Source organism: Callorhinus ursinus, unplaced genomic scaffold, assembly GCF_003265705.2.
Source record: "Callorhinus ursinus isolate GAN/ISIS: 27379988/994484 unplaced genomic scaffold, GSC_fseal_2.0 scaffold78, whole genome shotgun sequence".
In the NCBI taxonomy this organism is placed as follows: domain Eukaryota; kingdom Metazoa; phylum Chordata; class Mammalia; order Carnivora; family Otariidae; genus Callorhinus; species Callorhinus ursinus.
This window is the reverse complement of record NW_027397140.1, coordinates 539,822-561,632: the sequence shown is the minus strand read 5'-3', so window position 1 is coordinate 561,632 and position 21,811 is coordinate 539,822. Positions and strand designations below refer to the sequence as shown.

Here is a 21,811-nt window from a genome sequence, read left to right as displayed (position 1 = left end):
CCAAAGCTCATGCATATGTAGGACATATTTCTATTCTAAAGAATTATGCTACTAGACAGTTCTTCCTAAAAAATATATCTCAACCATTTCAAATTTCTACATAAGCTTACAATGAAAATATAAAAAACAAAGGTTAACCTCTTTTTTATGTGTGGAAAAGTGTCCACATTTCTTACAATTAACAATTTTTGAAATAATTTTTCAAGACCAGTCCTTCATAAATCTTAACATGAATAACAATTCATTTATAAAAAAATCTCTAAAGGATCTTCACATGTGTCACTTAATGACAACCACCCCCACCAAAAAGCCCAGCTATCAGTACTTCAGGGCAAAAACCACCTATCACAAATATACAGAGAGGGTCTCCCCTGATATCCGCCGTGATGCCTACTGCACACAGCCTCACCTCCAGATACTGGCCAACACAGAAGGCATGCATCGATTCCCGAGTGTCTTCAAACTGCAAAGCAGCTTCCAAAGCTACCACTGGGTCTTCCCCTGCAAACTGAGCTAAAACAAAAAAGAAAAAAGCAACATTACTTCAGTGCAATTTGCCTAGACACCTATAGTAGAAATGTCAACTAGGAAATAGATCAGGCTGGTTAACTCCAACGTGAGAGTTACCAAAGTATAACGATCTTTCACCCTCTCCCAGAGCTACCTGGGCCAACGCAGAGTTGAAACAAGTTCCACCAACAAGTGTTGAAACAAACACACACAAAAATGTATAATGATGAGAAATTCTTCAAATGTGCTTGAATTCACTGATAGGACAGACATCAAAGTTACCAGCAGATTAAAACGTGTGGGGGCTGGAACAATACTCAATCACTTAAAAGTCAAATGCTCTGCTCAGAATGGCACACGCCACAACTTTTAACCACAAAGTAGAAAGTGAGGCCTTACCAAGAATACTATTTCCTGTTAATGACTGTGTCTGGAAGTCCTTTATATCATACACTTTCCCATCAATCACCGTCCAGAAACCTCCATCTTTATTGTGGTTCTCCAAATCAGCTTTGCGTATCTGTGTCACCTCCTCGTTATTTCTACAGTTCTGACCTGTAAAAAATGACTCTGTATATACAGAAACCAAAATCAATGAATCAATAGATCAACAGATGAAACACCTACAACAAATTGTGCAAAAGAACAACAAAGGGAAATAGACAAATCTATAACCGTAATAGGAGATTAACATACCTCTCACTATAACTAATATCACAAACAAAAATTCAATGAAGATATGGAATGAGTTATAAAACAAAAACAAAAAAAACATCACCTGAGTACCATGAATAGCAAATCTGACCAGGCAATAAAGCAAATCTTAAAAATTTTAAAGAAAGAAAGCTACAGAGCATATACGCTGACTATAATGCAGTTAAATTACAAATAGGTAACAAAAACAAAATAAAAATTCTCTACATATTTGAAAATTATGAAATGTCATCTAAAATTCCCAGAAAAAAATAACTATAGAAAAAGAATACAATGGAAAACAATGAAAATACTATAGACCAACATTTACATAGCTAAATATATGTTTGAGGGCATTTATACTTTTAAATATATACAACAGGAAAAAGGAAAAGCTAAAAAGTTAGTAAATATCAAATCAATAAAATTTTATGAGTTCATAATGATATGAAGGAAAGAAAAGGAAAGGCAAAAGGCAAAAAAGGCAAAAGGCAAGGCAAGGAAAGAGAAAAGATGAAGGGAGGGAAGGAGGCAGGAGGGAGGGAGGAAACCTCATTGGTCACCTTTAGAAGTACTAAGACACCAACTCAATATTTGAAAAATTATAAATGGAGGTGATTGAGGAGGGGAATCAAGCTAGGATCATGTCCTAGCTGTGCAATTGTACCTCATGTTAACCAAACAGCTGAGGGCAAGGTTACTAGGGGATATTATAGAGGACAGACTGTATATGAACTCCCTGGTCCATGTGAACAGAACTGAAGGTGGGGTCACCCTGAATCACAGGCCTCAGAAGCAATGAAACAAGAAGCACACAGCATGACCTCAGACACACTCTAACCAAAACTGAATCCAAATCTGCATCCAAATCTCATCAACCTTATATATATATAACCAGCTGGAGAGAGCAATCAACCAAATTCAGAAAATGTGAAATTCTCCAGACCCTGCTTTTTTGACAAATAAATAGTATGACCAAAGAGAAGGAGAGAAAGGCCTAGAGATATACTGTTAAAGGAAAAAGAGAAGCATATCATCCAACTGTAACATGCAAAACATGTTTAGATCCTGATTCTAAAAAAAAAAAAAAACAAAAAAAACCCCAATAAAATGGCATTTTTAGATAATCCAAGAAAATTTAACATGGACTACATGTTACATTAAGGAATCATTGTTAATTTTGGACAGAAAAATGACATTATGGTTTCATTACCAAAAAAGTTCTGATCATTAACAGGTAATATCTGTCAAAATGTTTTAAAGAGATATGCTTTAAAATGATTCATTCATTCATTCATTCAATCAATAAGATAAGTGTAGGAGAGGCTGGTGATGTGAATATTTGTAAATCCAGGTTCATTATCCTATTCTCCCTACTTTCATCTGTGTTTTCATAATAAACACTACAAAAACATCACTGTGCTAATAAACATTTCTCTAAAAGTTAGAAAAATATCAGATTAAACCCTAAAAAAGAAGAAATAATAAAGACCACTGTGGCCCCAGCATAAAGACAGACATTTAGATCAATGGAATAGAATACAGAGCTCAAACATAAATCCTCACATATATGGTCAAATGATTTCAGACAAGAGTGCCACAACCATTCAATGGGGAAATCTTTTTCACAAATGGGGCTAGGAAAACTGAATATCCAACTGCAAACAAATCAAGCTGGACCCTTACTTTACACTATATACAAAAATTAACTCAAAATAGATCAAAGAGCTAAATAAAGAACTAAAACTATAAAATATCAAACTCTTAGAAAAAAAAACAGGAGAAAACTTTCATTACATAGGATTTGGCAATGATGTCTTGGACAAAACACTGAAAGCACAGGCAACAGAAGAAAAAATAGGTAAACTGGACTTCATCAAAATTAAACATCACAGGACACTATCAACAAAATTAAAAGGCAATCCACACATAGGAGAAAATAGGTGCAAATCATATATATCCAAAATATATAACAAACTATAACAAACTCCTACAACTCAACAATAACAACAAAACCTGATTCAAAAATAGGGAAAACACTCGAACAGACATTTCTCCAAAGATATACAAATGGCCAATCACTAACCATTAAGGAAAATCACATCAAAACTACAATGTAACACCACTTCCTCATATTAGGATGGCTATTACCAACAAAACCAAAAAAAAGTGTTAGCAAGGACGTGAAAAATTAGAACCCTTCCTTATACCTTGCTTATGGGAATGTAAAATGGAACAGCCACTACAGAAAACATTATGGTGGGGTTCCTCAAAAAGTTAAAGATAGAATTACTGTATGACTTGGCAATTCCACTTTTGGCTACATACCCAAAACAAGTGAAAGCAGGGATTCAGACAGACATTGGCACGCCCATGTTCATAGCAGCATTAGTCACAGCAGCAAAAGGTGGAAACAACCCAAGTGTCCATCAACAAATGACTGGATAAACCATTTCATTTGAAATATTATGAAATATTATTCAGCTTTAAGAAGGAAGGAAATTCTAACATATGCTACAACATGATGAACCTTGAAGACAAGCTGAGTAAAATAAACCCATTACCAAAGAACAAATACTGTATGATTGCACTTATATGACTTACCTAGAGTAATCAAATTCATAGAAACAGAAAGCTGAATGGTGGTTGTCAAGGGCTGAGGGGGAGTGAAGAATGGGAGTTAGTGTTTAATGGGTACAGAGTTTCAGTTGAAGGGAGATGAAAACATTTTGAAGCTGGATGGTGGTGATGGTTGCACAATAATGTGAATGTACCTAATGCCATAGAACTGAAAACTTAAAAATGGTTAAAATGATAAATTTTATGTTATGTATATTCTCCCATAGGTTAAAAAAAAAAAAAAAAAGTTGTGTTTCCACTCTACCTTACAACCCCCAAATCAAAAGAAATTTTTCACAAAGAACACTACAGATCAAGATGATTATCTGGCAAATTCCACCAATCTTATACATACATTTCTCAAAAAAGAAGAGCAAAGAACATTCTCTAACTCTAAGAGAATAACACAACCTGCCTTATCAAAACTTTGAATGTTGTATTTTTGTACTATTGAATCCATCAGACAGTTTCTCCCAACTAGCTAACATTCTCAATTGACAGATCATAACAGAAATTAAACGAGGTTGCATGGGAAGCTGCCATGTTCCTAAACAACAGCTTGTTAGTGGAGGGGCAGTGATTATCAGCAACCTGCAGGGCATTAAAAGAAAAGAAAATTACAATTCACAAACACAGATGCAAACTGTTGGGGGGAAAAAAAAAACAAGGAGCAATGTATATTAATATGAACAATATAATATAACCTAGGTAGTTTTATTCCAGAAATGGAAGGCTGATTTAACTTTTGAAAAATCAATAATTCACACATTAATAGAAAAAAGAGGAAAAATTATATGATCATTGAGATGCAAAAAAGCATTTGATGAAATCTAGTATCAGTTCACAATTAAAACCTCTATTCAAAGCAGAATAAAAGAGAACATCCTTAATATTTAAAGGTTTCTACAAAGGAAACCCTTAAGAAACTTCATACTTCATGTGTGAAATTTGGAAACTTTTCTTCTGCTCCTAAGAACAAGACAAGACTGCCCAGGATCACCATTTCCATTCAACAATGCACTAGAGGGTGCTACCAAGTGCAAAGTCACAGGGGGAGGCTGCAAGATCAGAAACAGACACAGGCAGAGACAGTCAACTGATTTAGACAAAAGCGGTACTCCCAAAGAGTGACCAAGGACAGTGCTTTCACCCAAAAGTGCTGGTACGATGACCCTATGGACAAATCACCTATGGAAAAAATGACATCTGACTTCTTGGCACAAAGATGAACAGTGAGAACTCTCATACTTAAAAGAGATGAAAATCAGCACAATCACTATGGAAACCTATGACATTCTGTACTAAAGCATACCCTACAAACCACCAAGAAACAGACATAAGAATGTTTAAACAACTAAATTGTTAAGGGGTACATGCCTGTCTGATAAAATGATCAAGAGAAGCAGAGGAGCAGCAACCACACAAGACCAGAGAGGGGAATCTTTCCGGAGACAAGAGGCAGTGTTTAGGATGGTCCTGCCAACATTCCATTTCTTCATCTGGATGGATGATAAATGATTTTCTCTATGATCAGTCACAGAGCTATTTTCTGTACTTTTGAGTATGTGTTATGTTTCACAATTTAAAAAAAAAAGGTTTTTAAATGAGTTTGAACTGCTAATCAGATTAAATGCCCTCAACCACACTGAAAATAGAGACAAAAGTAACATTTAAATTCACAAAAGTAGAAGAATGGTGCTAAAAATATTAGTGATATAAAAAATTAAAAACTATGCTCGATATCCTAATGTTATTTTCTTCAGCACAGTTGTTACTTCTTATTTGAAGCTCCTGTGGTACAAGATGACAGTTTATAATGGGAGAAGAAAAAGCCCACCTTGCTTGAGCTTTCCTATAAAATAAAAGTTGAACCCCAATTTCAATTTAATTCTATGAATACAGGAAGTCAGAACCATATATAACATAGTAATGTAGACTTAGATTCAAAAATGTCAAAGCTAGATACTTTGAGAAGACAAGTTCCATTCCAATTTGGTAAGCACTATAGACCGTACCTACAGGCAAGTGCTCAGCTGACTATGGAAATTCCATAACTCAGTAATGTCAGACAGAAATAGGTTTAGAAAGTCATCCCATATTGATGTCTGCCTCCAAAGCTGGACCATATCTAATCATTTCAACAGTAACTTCTGGAGACACCAGAAAGAAAGGGAATCTTTCTTACATATAACTTAAATCTCTTCTGATTTGGATTATCTTCATTTTCTACTTATACTACCATCAGTGAAAATGGAAAATAATTGGTCTCTCTTTGTGAAGTATTCTTTCAAATAAAAAGGCAAGAATAGGTTAGATTAAGATAAAACTTTCCTGAATGGAAGTTCTATAAGTTAAGATGCCATACCCATGATGCCAGGCCAGGCTAACTCTTCATGGTCATCCCTTTCATTTCCCGGTGCCAGGTGGTTGAACCGATCCAGATGTTCTAACAATCCACCCAGCAGAGGGACAGCTCCAGCCTCCTGCATGAGACCAGCATTTTTACTGAGCAGAAGCACTATAGAAACTACTAGTTCTGGAAGAAGAACACCTACATTTTAAAAGAAAGGAAAAAAAGCATTAAGATTTAAATAAAAGCATATATCCTATTAAGCCACTTTGTAAGCTCATTCTATGTTTAAATTCTGATAAATCACAAAATAAAGAATGCTTGTCTTAGCATATTTCTACAGGATTATTTTATCTTCCATCTTGAAAGAACAGATAAAGGTATCAAATAAAACCCTCTGAGTTACAAGAATGCTTTTCAAAAACAGTGTTTCAATAGAAGTATTAACTAGAGTCTTTTATTCAGAAAACATAAGTGTTTCCAGAAAACTAAGTTTACTATCAGAAAAAAAATCACTCAATAATAATGCTCTACTGTCACAGAATTAACTTGAAAACATATTAAGCAATAAAGGAATTTTATTAAGGTCCTGAAAGGAGCAACTAATTTTTATGCTGTTGAAATAAAATTACAATTACTAATGACCTCATTATTGAAATGTTAATAATGGTGGTATGACTCTAAATCACCAATTACATTTATAGTGACACAACTCCTGCACCAGGTTGCTTAACAACAGAATCGTCAGCAAGTGAAAAAACAAAAAGAGAAAGGCCAACAGGACTAGAAAATGTATGGGGGCAAAGGCCTGCAGGTTTATCAGGAAAGGATAAATTTTAAGTATCATCAATCTCCAAAAATAAATACATGTCTGAAGGTAGGATATTAAAAAGGTACCAGTGAAGTCCCCTTCCACAATGCAGGCCACCTCTGCAAAGTGCCGCCAGCTGGTGGAAGCAATGCTGGCTGCCACAGGCAGTATATCACCAATGTGTGTGCACAAAAGGGCTGTGTACTTCTTCAGTAAGGAACCGACACCCATAAGCTCAGGACCTCGAAGAAAGATTTAAAAATTTTCATTTTTACCATTAAAATTTACTTTGTAAATAAACTGCATTGATTCACTATTCTACTCTCATCTATACATCTTTTACCTATAATAATTATGTCAAACAGAAGCTATTAATCCTTAATCCCTGGCTCTTTTTATATCACATAGTTTGAGAAACAGTGAATTTAGTTGTCAATTTTTATACACTGTACTACATAATACCTAGAAACTTTGGGTGTATAAATACTAAAGTCATAATTTATAGAGTTTTAAAATCTTATATCCAATACACACAAATGTTACCAAATTTCAAGTCTTAACACTTGCAAATTATTAGGCATTTTTCTTTAAATCTTTAACTTTTCTTCCTACATGGCTCTTAATGACTTTTCAGTTCTTGGGACTTTATGTCTTTTTTGGGGGGGACTTTATGTCTTTTTTGGGGGGGGACTTTATGTCTTTGAGATGGGCACCTACTTCAGACTCTAAGTTCACCTATTTCATCCTGAAATTGTCTATCATCCACAAATGCCTAACTCTTTCAGGAACTAAGATATTTTAGAATATACTATCTATAAAAATATTAACAAAAGCAGCAGACCTTTCCATCCTTGACAGAGAAAGTCAACTTATGGAGAGCCACCCACTACCTTTGAAGCTTATGGAAAGTACTCTACTCTATGTCATGCACAGAGCTGAGCACTTACATATCATCCTATTTTAATCCTCACAGGCACCCTGAGATGTGATTCCAGTTCCATAGATGAGCAACCTATAGCCCCCAGGAAACTCAGTCCCACGTCCAGAAGCTAATAAACCAGTGTTATAACTTCCCCCAATGACGATTCATTCCACACATTACACCTACCTAGCTTTCCAGTGTGACATACAAATACTATGTCACTACTTAGTTCCCACATTATGTCAGTATCTAACACTCCATTAGAGATACGTACAATAAGTCTGATAAATCTTCTATAAAACTAACCTGAACATAAAGAATACTATTTTTGATGCCCAAATAACTTAAATATTAAGACAATGAAAAAAATACTGATAAGTCTAATATTCATCAAAAAAAAAGTGGATGCAAAATGAAGTCCCCCCAAATTGGTATAAGATTTAATAGTAAAAGAACTACACATCTGGGAATGTAGAATAGGCATGTCAAAAAGTCTAAATTAGAAAGCCAAATACACACAAGACATTTTAATTTTAATCAACTTACTAGAAATATCTGAGGTCTGACCAATACTTTCTCCTGGATAAAGTTTACTGATAAGTAGGCGCTGAAAGCGCAGCAACAAATCCAATGAAGCAGTTCTTTCACGACTATGTTGCTCAAAGTCTAGACATGATGAAATCCGACGGGCAACATCTTTCAATCTGGCTACTGTCTGAGAAGCAATGTTTCTATGCAGGGGAAAGAGGATTGCAAAATTAAAGAAGTTATGTCTGTTTAAAAAAAGGTATTAAGAAATCATGACATAAACTAAAATCAGAAATACAGATCATACACCCAGGTGACCTGCAGCTGGCTTCCTTCCCCAAATATGTGTCACGGGTGTCTGCAATAAATACAACCTTAGTCAAAACAGAGTAGAGAAGCACAGAATTTACAAAAGATATAATGATGCCCTGTTTTACAAATGAGCTCCTAAGAGCTATGTGGAATGGTCCAAAATGATAGAAAACTCCTGTACAGACCTTTGAGAAAAAAAACAACTGTGTCATTATTTTTGTCCAAAGCTGCATTTCACACATATATGTGACAGCCTCCTTAAAGACAAGATTCGCTCATCATTTCTGCATGTGCCTCACAAATCTGCCTTGAGACCTATTCAGGTAAGTACCTAGGTGGGCAAGGTAGGGGGGTACCCAGGACTCTGAAAGTACAGGAAGGAAGACCAAAGTGGGTACAAACAGACCAGGTCAGGGTAACAGATGCTTGAAGAATATGGCAGCAAGGAAAGGAACAAAGACTCCAACTGTGGGATCTGACTCGAGACACAAACCTATCAGTTAATAGGGCGAAAAAGGAAGAAATGTGAGTTCCAAAAGGTACAATTAGAACAGTAGTAAAATGTTCTGGTTCCATGAGCAGCTTGCAAAGGAACAAGGGCAGAGAGTCAAGACAAGAGAAGGAAGGAGAATGGACACTCCAGGTGATAGAGTACCAGCTGCTGAGACTAGATTCCACAATGCTGAGGCACTAAAGCTTCCAAAGGGGAATACATCCTTTTTGTGTTTGAGGAAGGTTAAGTTTGATATGAGTGTGAAGGTAGATTAGAGGGGACATGGAACACCAGATAATACCCTGCCACCCAGAGACAGTCCCAGCACCAGTTGAACCAGGCCTGATCCCTGGTACTAAGAACAGAAGGAAGTGGGTTAGTGGAGGAAAGGAGCCAAAGCAGAGCCTCCTTCTGGGCTGCTGTCAAAGTAGCTCCATCATACCAACCCCATCCCAGCCAGGAGGGTGAGGACTAGCTGGCTGAAACCCAGCACTGCCACTGAGCGGGTGAGTCTGGGATCTCTGCATAATACCATGCCACAGACAGGTGTTCTGCCCCACTCCTTTGATTTCTAATGTGACAGCCAGTTTGTGGAAAACCTCTGTCAATTGCACCTGCCCCCATGATACATTCCTGGAACTAACAGCACTGTGAGGAAGGATAGGAACAGGAAACGTCAGGAGTCCCATCAGAACTCCAATATACATCCAAAGAGTCACTAAGCGGAGCAAGAAGACCTTGGCTGGTGCACAGGCCCACTCCCTGGCCACACAAAATGAAGGCAGGTGCTCACTGGGTCTTGCCTCTAGTCAACCTCATCTTTCTTCTACCAGTTGATACCCTGCCTTGATAACCACAGTAGAAGAAAATAGGTCTAGAATCTGGGGGTATCCTATACAAGAAGAAGCACAAGAGACTAATAAAATATAATAAAAATTTTAACTTATTTCCTTAATAAAAAAATTCAGAACCATAATCATAATGTATAATTCTGATAGAGTTCACTAATTAAAAAAATCTTCATAGCTCTCAATTTTCAAATATATATGTTCTTCTGTGGCTCCTTGTCAGCCTAAGACTAAAGAGTTACTCTGAAATGTTTCATGGCTTATTCTTGGCAAGCTGCAATTTCTTCAACCTGCTTTCCAAGGAATCAAGTACACAAAATGTCTCTATAAGCTCTTCCATATTTAGACTATTTTTCAACAACTGCATCAGCTAAGTCAACACACTGAACTATCTTCAGTCACACTTAAAGTAAGAAAATTAAATGTCGGGGTACCTGGGTGGCTCAGTCATTAAGCGTCTGCCTTGGGCTCAGGTCATGATCCCAGGGTCCTGGGATCGAGCCCCACATCTGGCTCCCTGCTTAGTGGGAAGCCTGCTTCTCCCTCTCCCACACCCCCTGCTTGTGTTCCTGCTCTCGCTATCTCTCTCCCTGTCAAATAAATAAAATCTTTAAAAAAAAAAGAAAGAAAATTAAATGTCAAAGTCTCCCTCTACAGTGAGAGAGGCACATTATGAAATATACACTTATGAAAGAAAAGAGCCTGGATTATAGGCACTGTGTTAGTAAGAAAGGTGTTGATCCATCTTCCTTTCTCTATTTTCCAAAACTTTTCTAAGGTGTTGTTTACTTCCATTGCTCAGTTTTTGTGTTGTGTTTTTTAACCAGGTACATCTTTATTATAAAACTGCTGGGGAGCCAACTCTTCCTTGCATGCCAAAGGTTCAGAAGACAAACTATAAGGATGGTCTACAGAGTGCTGTCCAATAGCAACATAATACCGGGGAGCCACATATGTTATTTAAAAGGTTCTGCCAGGGGCACCTGGGTGGCTCAGTCAGTTAAGCATCTGACTCTGGATCTCAGCTCAGGTATTGATCTCCGGGTCATGAATTCAAGCCCTGTGTTAGGCTCCACGTTGGGCGTGGAACATAGTTAAAAAAATAATAATAAAAATAATAATAATAATAAATTAATAAATTAATAAAAAGTTCTGCCAGTCACATTAATAAAGATAAAAAGAAACCAAAAACCAGTATTAATAATGTATTTATCCCAATATACTAAAAATATTATTTCAACATAAAATCTGAACTCCAAAAAGTAACTATTAAAATATTTTTATTAGGTTTCTCACAGCCAGTCTTCAAAAGCCATTGTGTACTTTATACATTCAGCACATCTCAATTCATAAAACTAAATTTTCGTTGAAAATACCTGATCTGAACTTGACTCATAAAATGCACCGCTGAAAAATTAAATTCATATGGCCAAGTTATTCCAAACATACTTAAAAGTTTTCACACAGCTGAATCGGGTCTAAGTTTTTTCATTTGAATTTTAATAAATAAATAATAATTAAGAATTCAATTAAAATAACTGAATTTTAATTAATAACAAAAATTCAATGTCGCAGCATTAGCACATTTCAAGCGCTAATCAGCCAAATGTGGCAAGTGACCATCAGACTGTACAGCAACAGGCATAGGTGGGTAAAATAGACAGGTCTCTCCACACCAAGAGAACAAACAGTCTGAGCAACCTACTATGCACCGAGGTCAGCGAACCCAGCACTCACTCTCTGCCAGAGATACCACGGGACCGGACACAGCCTCCTCAGCCAAGGGTGGGACATTCAAGAACTCAAAAAAGTGCTTCTCAAAATACATGCTTTATGCTTTAAAACTTCTGCATAGAACTTAACCTTTTAATTACATAGCACTCAACATCCATTTTCTCATTTGATCCTTAATTAACTCTGTAAACACTGCTCCTATTATTACTCTCCCACACCGAAGAAGAGTTTCACTTGCCAATTTTACATAAGCAGTCACAACTGAAATTTTCTAGGAACAAATCCCAAGCTCCTTCTACTACCACCAACTACACTGAGTTAATTCATTTTCAATGTGTTGTACTCAAGATCAGAACGTATGAGATATTGATCAAAGGAAACAATAATCAGGTTAAATAAAAAAAACAGGAAAAAGTTTTTTTAATTAGCCTTTACTACAATCTATGTAAAGAACTAGCTCTAAAACTTCCTCTTAAAATTTCACTGTGCATCCAGTAAATTCTGGTGCATCCATATGGAAAGCAGGCTGCCCCGACACCAGCAGCATACCACCCGCCACTCTCCTAGACATGCCACCCTTCTAGACATGCATGCAGAGCCCCCTGCTCTCTGGACTTAGCTGCCTGAGCCAACACTCCAGGGCTCTACTTTCTCTATGTGTAGAAAATGAAACAAACCAGGAGCCAAGTTTACATAGAACAGTTTTGTTAAATAGAAGGACAACAATTTTCCACTAACAATTGCCTTTCAGAAACCACCTTGCTTTTTTGGTCTTTTTTATTTGAATGACACTGAAACACTGGTTGACAGGTTTCACCAAACAGTGTATGATCACTTCAGCCCAACGTTTCTATGTTTATATTCTGATTCTGATTAATTCTTATTTACTCCTGATAGGGCCTTCAGAAATAATGCTCACCATTCTTTTATCTATTTCAGCTTTTAAATTAAAAGTTATCTTAGAAAGTAATACACATTAATCCATGATACACTGAATGAGGCAATGATATGAGTTTTAAAAGAAATAACTCTACCACGATGATTTTCATTTGTATCTACTGCTTACTAATGAGAATAAGAATCTTTTCCTGTTTATCTCATACACTCCAATTTTCTCTTGTGTGAAAACCTTTAGATTCTCTAGTTCTACCTCACACACTCCAACCTCTCATCTGTTAAAAGTCTGCTCATAAAACAGTATGGAGGTTCCTCAAAAAGTTAAAAATAGAAATACCTTATGATCTAGCAATCATACAACTGGGTATTTACCCAAAGAATACAAAAACACTAATTCAAAGGGATATAGGCACCACTATGTTTACAGCAGCATTATTTACAATAGCCAAATTATGGAAGCACCTCAAGTGTCCATCAATGATGAATAAAGAAGATGTGGTGTGTGTGTGTGTGTGTGTGTGTGTGTGTGTGTGTGTGTGTGTATACACACAATGCAATATTGATTCAGCCATAAAAAAAAAAAAAGTGAAATCTTGCCATTGCAATGACATGAATGGAGCTAGAGAGTACAATGCAAAGGAAAATAAGTCAGAGAGAAAAAGACAAATAGCATATGATCTCACTCATATGTAGAATTTAAGAAACAAGACAAATGAGCAGAACGGGGATAAAAAAAAAGAGAGAGACAAACCAAGGAACAGACTCTTAATTAGAGAACAAACTGATGGTTACCAGAGGGAACAGGGGCGGGGCGGGGGGGGGGGGCGGTTAAACAGGTGATGAAAATTAAGGAGTGTATTTGTGATGAGCACAGCGTAGTTTACAAAGCTGTTGAATTACTACATTGTACACCTGGAACTAATATAACATTGTAAACTAACTGGAATTAAAATAAAAACAAAAAAAAAAAAGAAAAAGTCTGTTCTTTACCCCAAAACCTATTCTAGGTAACTTTCAGAGTATTTCCTCAATACCCAAACATATTTTTCAGACCTTAGTGAAAACCAACAATCCTCCTATTAAAATATATCTAATACTATAATACTATTTACCTAAGAAGCTGTTGTATGAGCTGAACCAAAGGCAAACACTGTTTTCCAGAAGATTCATAGATCCCTGTATTAATAAGATCTTTATCCAATGGAGTCCTACTTCTGTGAAATGTTGAGGCATTGGCTTCTTGTTCATCAATTTCTTTCTCCTTCTGTGCTTCTTTTTTGGCTTCTATATCCTGTAATTCATAAAACAGAAACTGGTTACCAGTTATCTTAGGAGCAAGTGTGAAGGCACCCTGGGCTGGAGCCCTGATCCCACAGCCTAGGTGTCCCAGCCTCTTTGCACTAACTCATAAACCACCTGATGACACTGGCCCATGCCCACCTGTCTGAAATCCCATTACTCAGGTGCTCAGTTTCTAAACAGACTACTTGTCCTATAAATCCCATGTCCAGGCTGCCATTGCTGATGGTCTCCAGCTTCCTTCTGGGAAGTCCCTAAAATCTTTACTCCTGATCTCAAAAATACCCAATGCGATCTGCCCCATACATGCACAGTCTATCTGTATTGCAAACATGAAGCAAGAACCCAAGAATGAGAAGATACATTCCCGATGAAACATGTGTTCAGAATACAGAAAGAATTCTTACAACTCAACAATTAAAAGATAAATAAACCAATGTAAAATAAGCAAAGGATTTGACAGACATATCTTCAAAGAAGATATATAAATGGCTACTAAGCATATGAAAAGATGCTCCACATTATTAGTCATCAAGGAAATTCACACCTGTTAGGATGGCTATAATAGAAAAGTTGGGAGAGTAGCAAGCATTGTCAAGGATGTGGAAAACTAGAACCCTCATACATTCCTACTGGGAATGTAAAATGGCACAGCCACTTAAGAAAAAAAATGTGGCCATTCTTCGAAACACTAAACATAGAGTTACCATAAAACTCAACAACTCCATTCCTAGGCATATACCTACAAGAAAAAAAAAATATGTCCACACAAAAACCTATACACAAATGTTTATAACAGCATTTTAATAATAACCTAAAAATAAAGACAACTAAATGTCCATCAGCTGATGAATGGATAAACAAAATGTGCTACACCCATACAATGGAATATTATTTAGCAATTTTAAAAAATGAGGTACAACATAAATAAACTTTGAAAACACTAGACTAAGTAAAAAGAAGCCAGACATAAAAGGTCACATATTGTATAAATCAATTTATATGAAAAGTCCAGAGCCAGAAAATCTTTCAGAGACATAAAGTACATTAGTAGCTGTCAATGGCTATGAGGAGTAGGGAATAGGGGGTGACTGTTAAGGAGCACAGAGTTTCTTTTTAGAATAATGAAAATGTTCTGAAATTAGATAGTGGTGATGATGGTTGCACAACTCTGTGAATATACAAAAAAAAAAACAAACCACTGAATTATACACTTTTTAAAAGAGTGAATTTTACAGTATGTGAATTAGATCTCAATAAAGCTATTATTTTTAAAAAGGAAACAAAAAAGCAAAAACAAAAATAGGAGGTATCTTTGCCAGTCAAATACAACCAATATTCATGAGGACTTATTATGTACCAAGCATTGCTCTAGTGACCAAATTTACTGTGAAAAAGCCAAAAAGTTCTTTCTTTCTGGGCTTTATTTTCTAACGACAAAAGCCAGAACAGTCTAAACACCAACAGTCCTTCCCAGTCCTGAGTAGTGTGGGGATGAAGACCCAATCTTAGTGGTGAGATTGGAACTGGGCCACCCACCCTTAAGAATAAGAAAGCAACACGAATCAGAAAGGTAAAAAATGTGCATGCTTGGGGTGCCTGGGTGGCTCAGTCAGTTAAGCATCTGCCTTTGGCTCAGGTCATAATCCCAGGGTCCTGAAATCAAGCCCCGCATCAGGCTCCCTGCTCAGTGAGGAACCTGCTTCTCTCTCTCCCTCTGCCTGCCACTCCCCTGCTTGTGCTCTCTCTGTCAAATAAATAAATAAAATCATAAAAAAAAAAAAAAATGTGCATGCTTTTGACTCAGCACAATTTCATTTCTAGAACCTTTTCCTAATTATCATTCTTATGCTCAATGACTTATAATCTATAAAATATAATTATTTATAGTAGTAAAAATATCTAGAACTTAAATTGTCAATAATAGGCTGTTAAAAAAAAAAAAAAACAGGAATAAGAAGGAATTCCCTTTCCATATGACAGACTTCCCCAAAGCAACAGAACAAATGGAGATAATAAAATATTCAATACAGAAGACATGGCAACATGATAAGTAAAAAAGACACAAATTGATATATCATTGAGACTAATTCTAACACCACAAGCAGTTATCATTAGTAAACATCTGCATCTTTAAAAATCTGGAAGACTGGGCGCCTGGGTGGCTCAGTCGGTTAAGTGGCTGCCTTCGGCTCAGGTCATGATCCCAGGGTCCTGGGATCGAGCCCCGCATCGGGCTCCCTGCTCAGCCGGGGGCCTGCTTCTCCCTCTCCCTCTGCTGTTCCCTCTGCTTGTGCTCTCTCTGTCAAATAAATAAATAAATCTTTAAAAAAAAATAAAAAATAAATAAAAATCTGGAAGACTATACACCAAAACTATTAACAATGGATACTGGTATATTAACAATTCCTAAATGATGAGATTTTTTATGCCATTTTGTAGCTTCATAACAATTTTAAAATAAATGGCCATTAGTTATCTTGTTTTAGGCACCTTAATTATTATATAGATCACAATCTATATACCTCTGTAGCCTGTCTACCCCCTGCAACACTTTCCCTCCAACACCCCCCCAAAGGTCCCTCCCTCTCTCCAACAGGAAATGAATAAACATTTGCTAAATAAATTAATAGGTTCTAGAGTTCACCGTCACTTACGATTTGCCTCCCTCTCAATTTTCGTCTTATTTTTCCTTCCCTTCTCCTATGTTCATTTGTTTTGTTTCTTAAATTCCACATATGAGTGAAATCATATAGTATCTGTCCCTCTCTGATGACTTATTTCACTTAGCATAATACCCTCTAGTTCCATCCACATCATTTCCAGTGGCAAGATTTCATTCTTTTTGATGGCTGAGTAATATTCCATTGTATATATACACCACATCTTCTTTATCCATTCATCTGTTGATGGACATCTGGGCTCTTTTCATAGTTTGGCTATTGTGGACACTACTGCTATAAACATTGGGGTGCATGTGCCCCTTCAAGTCACTATGTTTGTATCCTTTGTATAAATACCTAGTAGTATAATTGCTAGGTTGTAGGGTAGCTCTATTTTTTACCTTTTTGAGGAATCTCCATACTGTTTTCCAGAGTGGCTGTACCAGTTTGCATTCCTACCAACAGTGTAAGAGGGTTCCCCTTTCTCCACATCCTCACCAACATCTGTTGTTTCCTAAGTTGTTAATTTTAGCCATTCTGACTGGTGTGAGGTGGTGTCTCATTGTGTTTTGATTTGTATTTTACTGATGCTGAGTAATGTTGAGCATTTTTTCATGTGTCTGCTGGCCATCTGTATGTCTTCTTGGAGAAACGTCTTGAGAGACAATGGGTGACAGGAAGGGATAATTGGGTGATGGGCATTAAGGAGGGCACTTAATGTAATGAGCAGTGGGTGTTATATGCAACTGATGAATCACTGAACTCTACCTCTGAAACCAATTAATTAAATAAATAAATAATAGGTTCTAAAAATACTGCTTGGGTCATGTCAAGGTTACTGTCTGACCCACATGTGGACTGCCTCTGCCAGTTCACTATCACTGCTCCCATCAGGCAAGCTGTCACATGGAGCTTTGTGGAGAAGAGGAAGAAAAGGAAGAGGCTCGGAGTCAGCAAACCTGCCACTCACTAGTCTTGACACCTTAGAAAATCACTACACTTCTGTGGTACTTATGTTCACATCTATAAAATGAAAATTTCAACCACTTTTTCCACTCAACAAAGTTGACAAAGTTAAAAGAGAAAATGAAAGTACCCAGCACAGCACCTGGAAAATAACAGCTACACAAAGAACTGTCATTGTTCCTAACATTATATATACGATTTCTTCTATTTTTTTCAATTTAATCAAAGTATTTAGGTATGTTTTCAAAGACATTTTTTCTTTTTTTATTTAAATTCAATTAATTAACATATAATGTATTATCGGTTTCAGAGGCAGAGGTCAGTGATTCATCAGTCTTATATAATACCCAGTGTTCATTACATCCTGTGCCCTCCTTGATGTCCGTCACCCAGTTACCCCATCCCTCAACCCCCCCCCAGCAACCCTCAGTTTATTTCCTATGATTAAGAGTCTCTTATGCTTTGTCTCCCTCTCTGATTTCATCTTGTTTTATTTTTTCCTCTCTTCCCCTATGATCCTCTGTTTTGTTTCTTAAATTCCACATATGAGTGAGATCATATGATAATTGTTTTTTTCTGATTGGCTTATTTTGCTTTTAATATACTTACTTCATCTAATTTCATCAGTGTGAGTTTTTAAATAAGAAACTACTGCAACTATGAAAGCAACAAAAGAAGCTATGAATGATCATTAAGTACATGCAAATTAAAAACCACACTCCCCCACCCAGAATAGCTAAATTTATGAAGAACGACATGACTCATGTTGGTGAGGTCAAGAAAGAGCTAGAACTCTCACATAGGCTGGTTCAAATTAAATGGCATAGCCACTCTGGGAAACTATAAAAACACTCACCGTAAGACCTAGCAAATTACAATTCAAATTATTTACCCAAGAGAAAAACACGTGTTCACTAAAGAACTGTACACAGCATGATCAAAGCAGCTTTAGACAATCAAAAATAATCAAATGTCTATTAACAGGAGAATAGATAAACAAATAGTGCCGTAATAATACAATGAAATACTCAACGGTAAAAGCAATGTAGATGAGTTTGAAAATTATCAAGGCAAAATAAAGCAGACACAAAATAGTACATGATTCCACATATATGACATTCAGAACTGGCAAAACTAATTTAATCTGAGGGAGGCAGGGGAGCCCCAACTTTGAGTGCAAAGAGGCACAATGGCACTTTCTAGGGTGATGGAATTGATTCATAATATGATTAGGGTATCTGTCACATTCATTTAAATAGACAAAAGTGGATATATTTTATCATACTTAATATTGCAATAAATTTTTTTAACTAGTAAGATAAAAAAGCTTTAATTATAGAAAATATTTGGATGTTAGTAAAAGTTTTATGTTTCAGTTTTTCAATTCTGGCAATAGGTTGCTATTTCTTCACATGAGTACACTGTTTCAATCTCAGCTCATTGCCAGGTAAAAATTGCCTGTCAGTTCACATACACTCCTAGAAACATACCTGGATTTCTGCAGTAATAGCTGCATTTAAGGCCGACTCTAAGCCTCCATCAGCCATCAAGCTGCCCACCAGAAGATCAATCATGAATCGACGACCTGGACTTATGTTAACTTCATTGCCTGAAACTGGAAAGGGAAAGCACTTTTGCCAATGTGAGGTAAGCACCAACGCCTCTTGGCACCCTCTCGTGCACCCAACCCATCCCCAGCCCTGCTCCCCACCCAAGCCCACCTGCACAGGGCAGGAGAGCAGAGAGTGCCCGGGCCCTCTCCTCAGCGGTGGGCAGAAGCACGGACCACCCGCTCTGCAGCACAGCCTGGGCAGCTGCCTGCACAGTGCTCAGGACGCCTGCACTGCTGGCCAGGGCCACCACGGTCTGTTTCAGGCTGTTGAGGAGGACGCTGCCCAGACCTAAACCAAGGAATTCTGGGTCAACCTGGTGACTAATGGCAGCATGCAACTGAAAGGAGAAAAACAATTTTAATTTAGAAGCCCTAAAAACAAGTGGATTTCAAAACTTATTAAAGATTAAATAATACCTCAAATTGCATTTTATTTAAATAATAAAGGAAAAGTTCTGATATATGATTTTTTTTAACTAGACTAAAAAATTTTACTCATACCAGATGAGAACTGATGGTAAGGTATTTTTAAGAGGAATTTTTTAGGGGTGCCTGGGTGGCTCAGTTGGTTAAGCATCTGCCTTCGGCTCAGGTCATTATCCCAGGATGAGGCCCGCATTGGGCTCCCGCTTCTCCTTCTCCCTCTGCCTGCCACTCTGCCTACTTGTGCTCTCTATCTCTCTGTCAAGTAAGTACATAAAATCTTTAAAAAAAAAAAAAAGGAATTTTTTAAACCCACTTTAAGTACATATATGGAAGACCTCAAGATCAACAGAGAGGTTAAACAGTAACCTCTACCCCACCCCCAACCATCTGTACTAAACACAGAGAAAGAGTGAATATAATACAACCAAAAAACTGTTAAAAGATTATATAGTCAAGCTGAGAGTATACAAGGAAACTCCTCGAGGGCCAAACCAGAACTCAGAGAGACACACATAGCAGGAGCTGACAGGTTCTGGGCTCTGAGGGCAGATCAAGGCCTTCGGGCATGAGATCCAAACTGCTCATGGCAGCCCACTGAGCCATTGAAGATCACCCGTCTATCACCAGCCAGCACTTGAAGGCAACAATACCCACGAAGGCTTTTGGTAGAAAGAGACCCCACAAGAAATCAGAGACCTGGCCCACCCTATGAGCAGATGTAAAATCAAGTTCATACCAACCAACTAGGTATAGATATCACGAATCAAGAATTGAACACCAAAACATCTAAAGCTGAGAAACACATAACACTTCAGAGACACAAATATAAAACTGCCCTCTAGGGACATCACCATAGCCAAAGGCAAAGAGATACCCCTAGCAAGATCTCCCCCGATAGTGGTGTTACAGTCAGAAAGGACAAGCCACACTAGGTCACAAGGGAGAAGCAAAGACAAAGCTCTTATAAGAGGCCGAACTCAGCCCCTAGAGTAGGCAGCAATATAAACATTGGAATGAGTCCATAAAAAGAGTAAATGTTCTGGGGTACCTGGGTGGCGCAGTCAGTTAAGCATCCAGCTTTTGGTTTCAGCTCAGGTCCTGATCTTGGGATCGAGCCCCGTGTCAGGCTCTGTGCTCAGCATGTAGTCTGCCTGGGAGTCTCTCTATCCCTTCCCCACCCTCTCAAATAAATAAATAAAATCTTTAAAAAAAAAAAAAAGTAAATGTTCTTAGAGATCAAGGAAGGCACAAAACCCAGAAGGTAAGACTATAATGAACAAAATGAAAGCCTTGAAAAAGACCCAAATACAAATTCTAAAAATGAGAAAAACAGCTACAAGAATAAAAACCTCAAGCAGAAGTGTGAAAAGCCTGGGTCCAGGTTCTAGCCCTGAACCTCCAGCAATGGATACCTGACCTGGGCGATTCCTGAACTTCTCTGTACATCCTCATCTGTGCAATACACATTAGGGGTCCTACCTCTCTGATGGGTGGTACATGGATTTAATGAATTCTTATGTATAATGCTGCAATCATACAAGTATTTATTAAATAAATGGGTAACTCAAAAATATGGAACACTCAGCTAAAAGATTTGGAAACTAAAAGAGAGCACTGAATGAAAAACTGGAAGGCAGAATGGAAGGACAGAAAGCGAACATTATAAAAGATAAAAAGATTTAAAAATATCAAAGAAGTTGTGATACTTGGGAAGAGGAGAAAAGTTCAGCATAGAGAAAGAGTTCTCCAAGGGAAAAGCAGACAAAAAAGAGAGCAATTTCAATGGTAAATACTGAATATTTTTCAAAACTTAACAAAAATATGTAATCTCAAATTTAATGAGAATCATAACCTAAAGTTATACATACAAAAATAAATCCTCACCTAGACATATGTTAAAATTATAAAACAAAAAAAACATATGAAAGGCTACCAAAAAGAAAAGCAAATTAGTTACAAAGAAAACAATTACACCAATGTAACAATTCTCATCAGCAACAATAAAAATCAGAAGAACATCTTCAAACTGCTGATAAAATAACCTAAAAAGCTAAGCCCTGTTAAATTATCTTAAAAAGCATTCAAGCAGAGTTTTCAGACTTTATAACTCACAGACCTTGATGAAGAA

The 21,811-nt window shown here is 37.0% G+C and overlaps 1 protein-coding gene across 6 annotated transcripts in view; it reads right to left on the bottom strand.

Annotated features, from left to right (window-relative positions):
- Nucleotides 1–21,811, bottom strand: part of HERC2 (HECT and RLD domain containing E3 ubiquitin protein ligase 2) — a 264,269-nt gene that overhangs the window by 134,705 nt on the left and 107,753 nt on the right. For 5 of the 6 annotated variants that reach the window (XR_012376642.1, XM_073887396.1, XM_073887397.1 and 2 more), the window contains exons 18-25: nt 19,367–19,595; nt 19,136–19,260; nt 13,830–14,008; nt 8,452–8,636; nt 7,070–7,225; nt 6,188–6,373; nt 910–1,080; nt 410–513 (exon numbers count right to left, since the gene is read on the bottom strand). Coding sequence is in view for 5 of the 6 variants with exons in the window: in XM_073887396.1 (XP_073743497.1) it covers nt 410–513; nt 910–1,080; nt 6,188–6,373; nt 7,070–7,225; nt 8,452–8,636; nt 13,830–14,008; nt 19,136–19,260; nt 19,367–19,595 (1,335 nt within the window). In the remaining variant the exon portion in view is untranslated. The remainder of the gene's footprint in view (nt 1–409; nt 514–909; nt 1,081–6,187; nt 6,374–7,069; nt 7,226–8,451; nt 8,637–13,829; nt 14,009–19,135; nt 19,261–19,366; nt 19,596–21,811) is intronic. The other variant, XM_073887398.1, reaches the window with a different exon arrangement.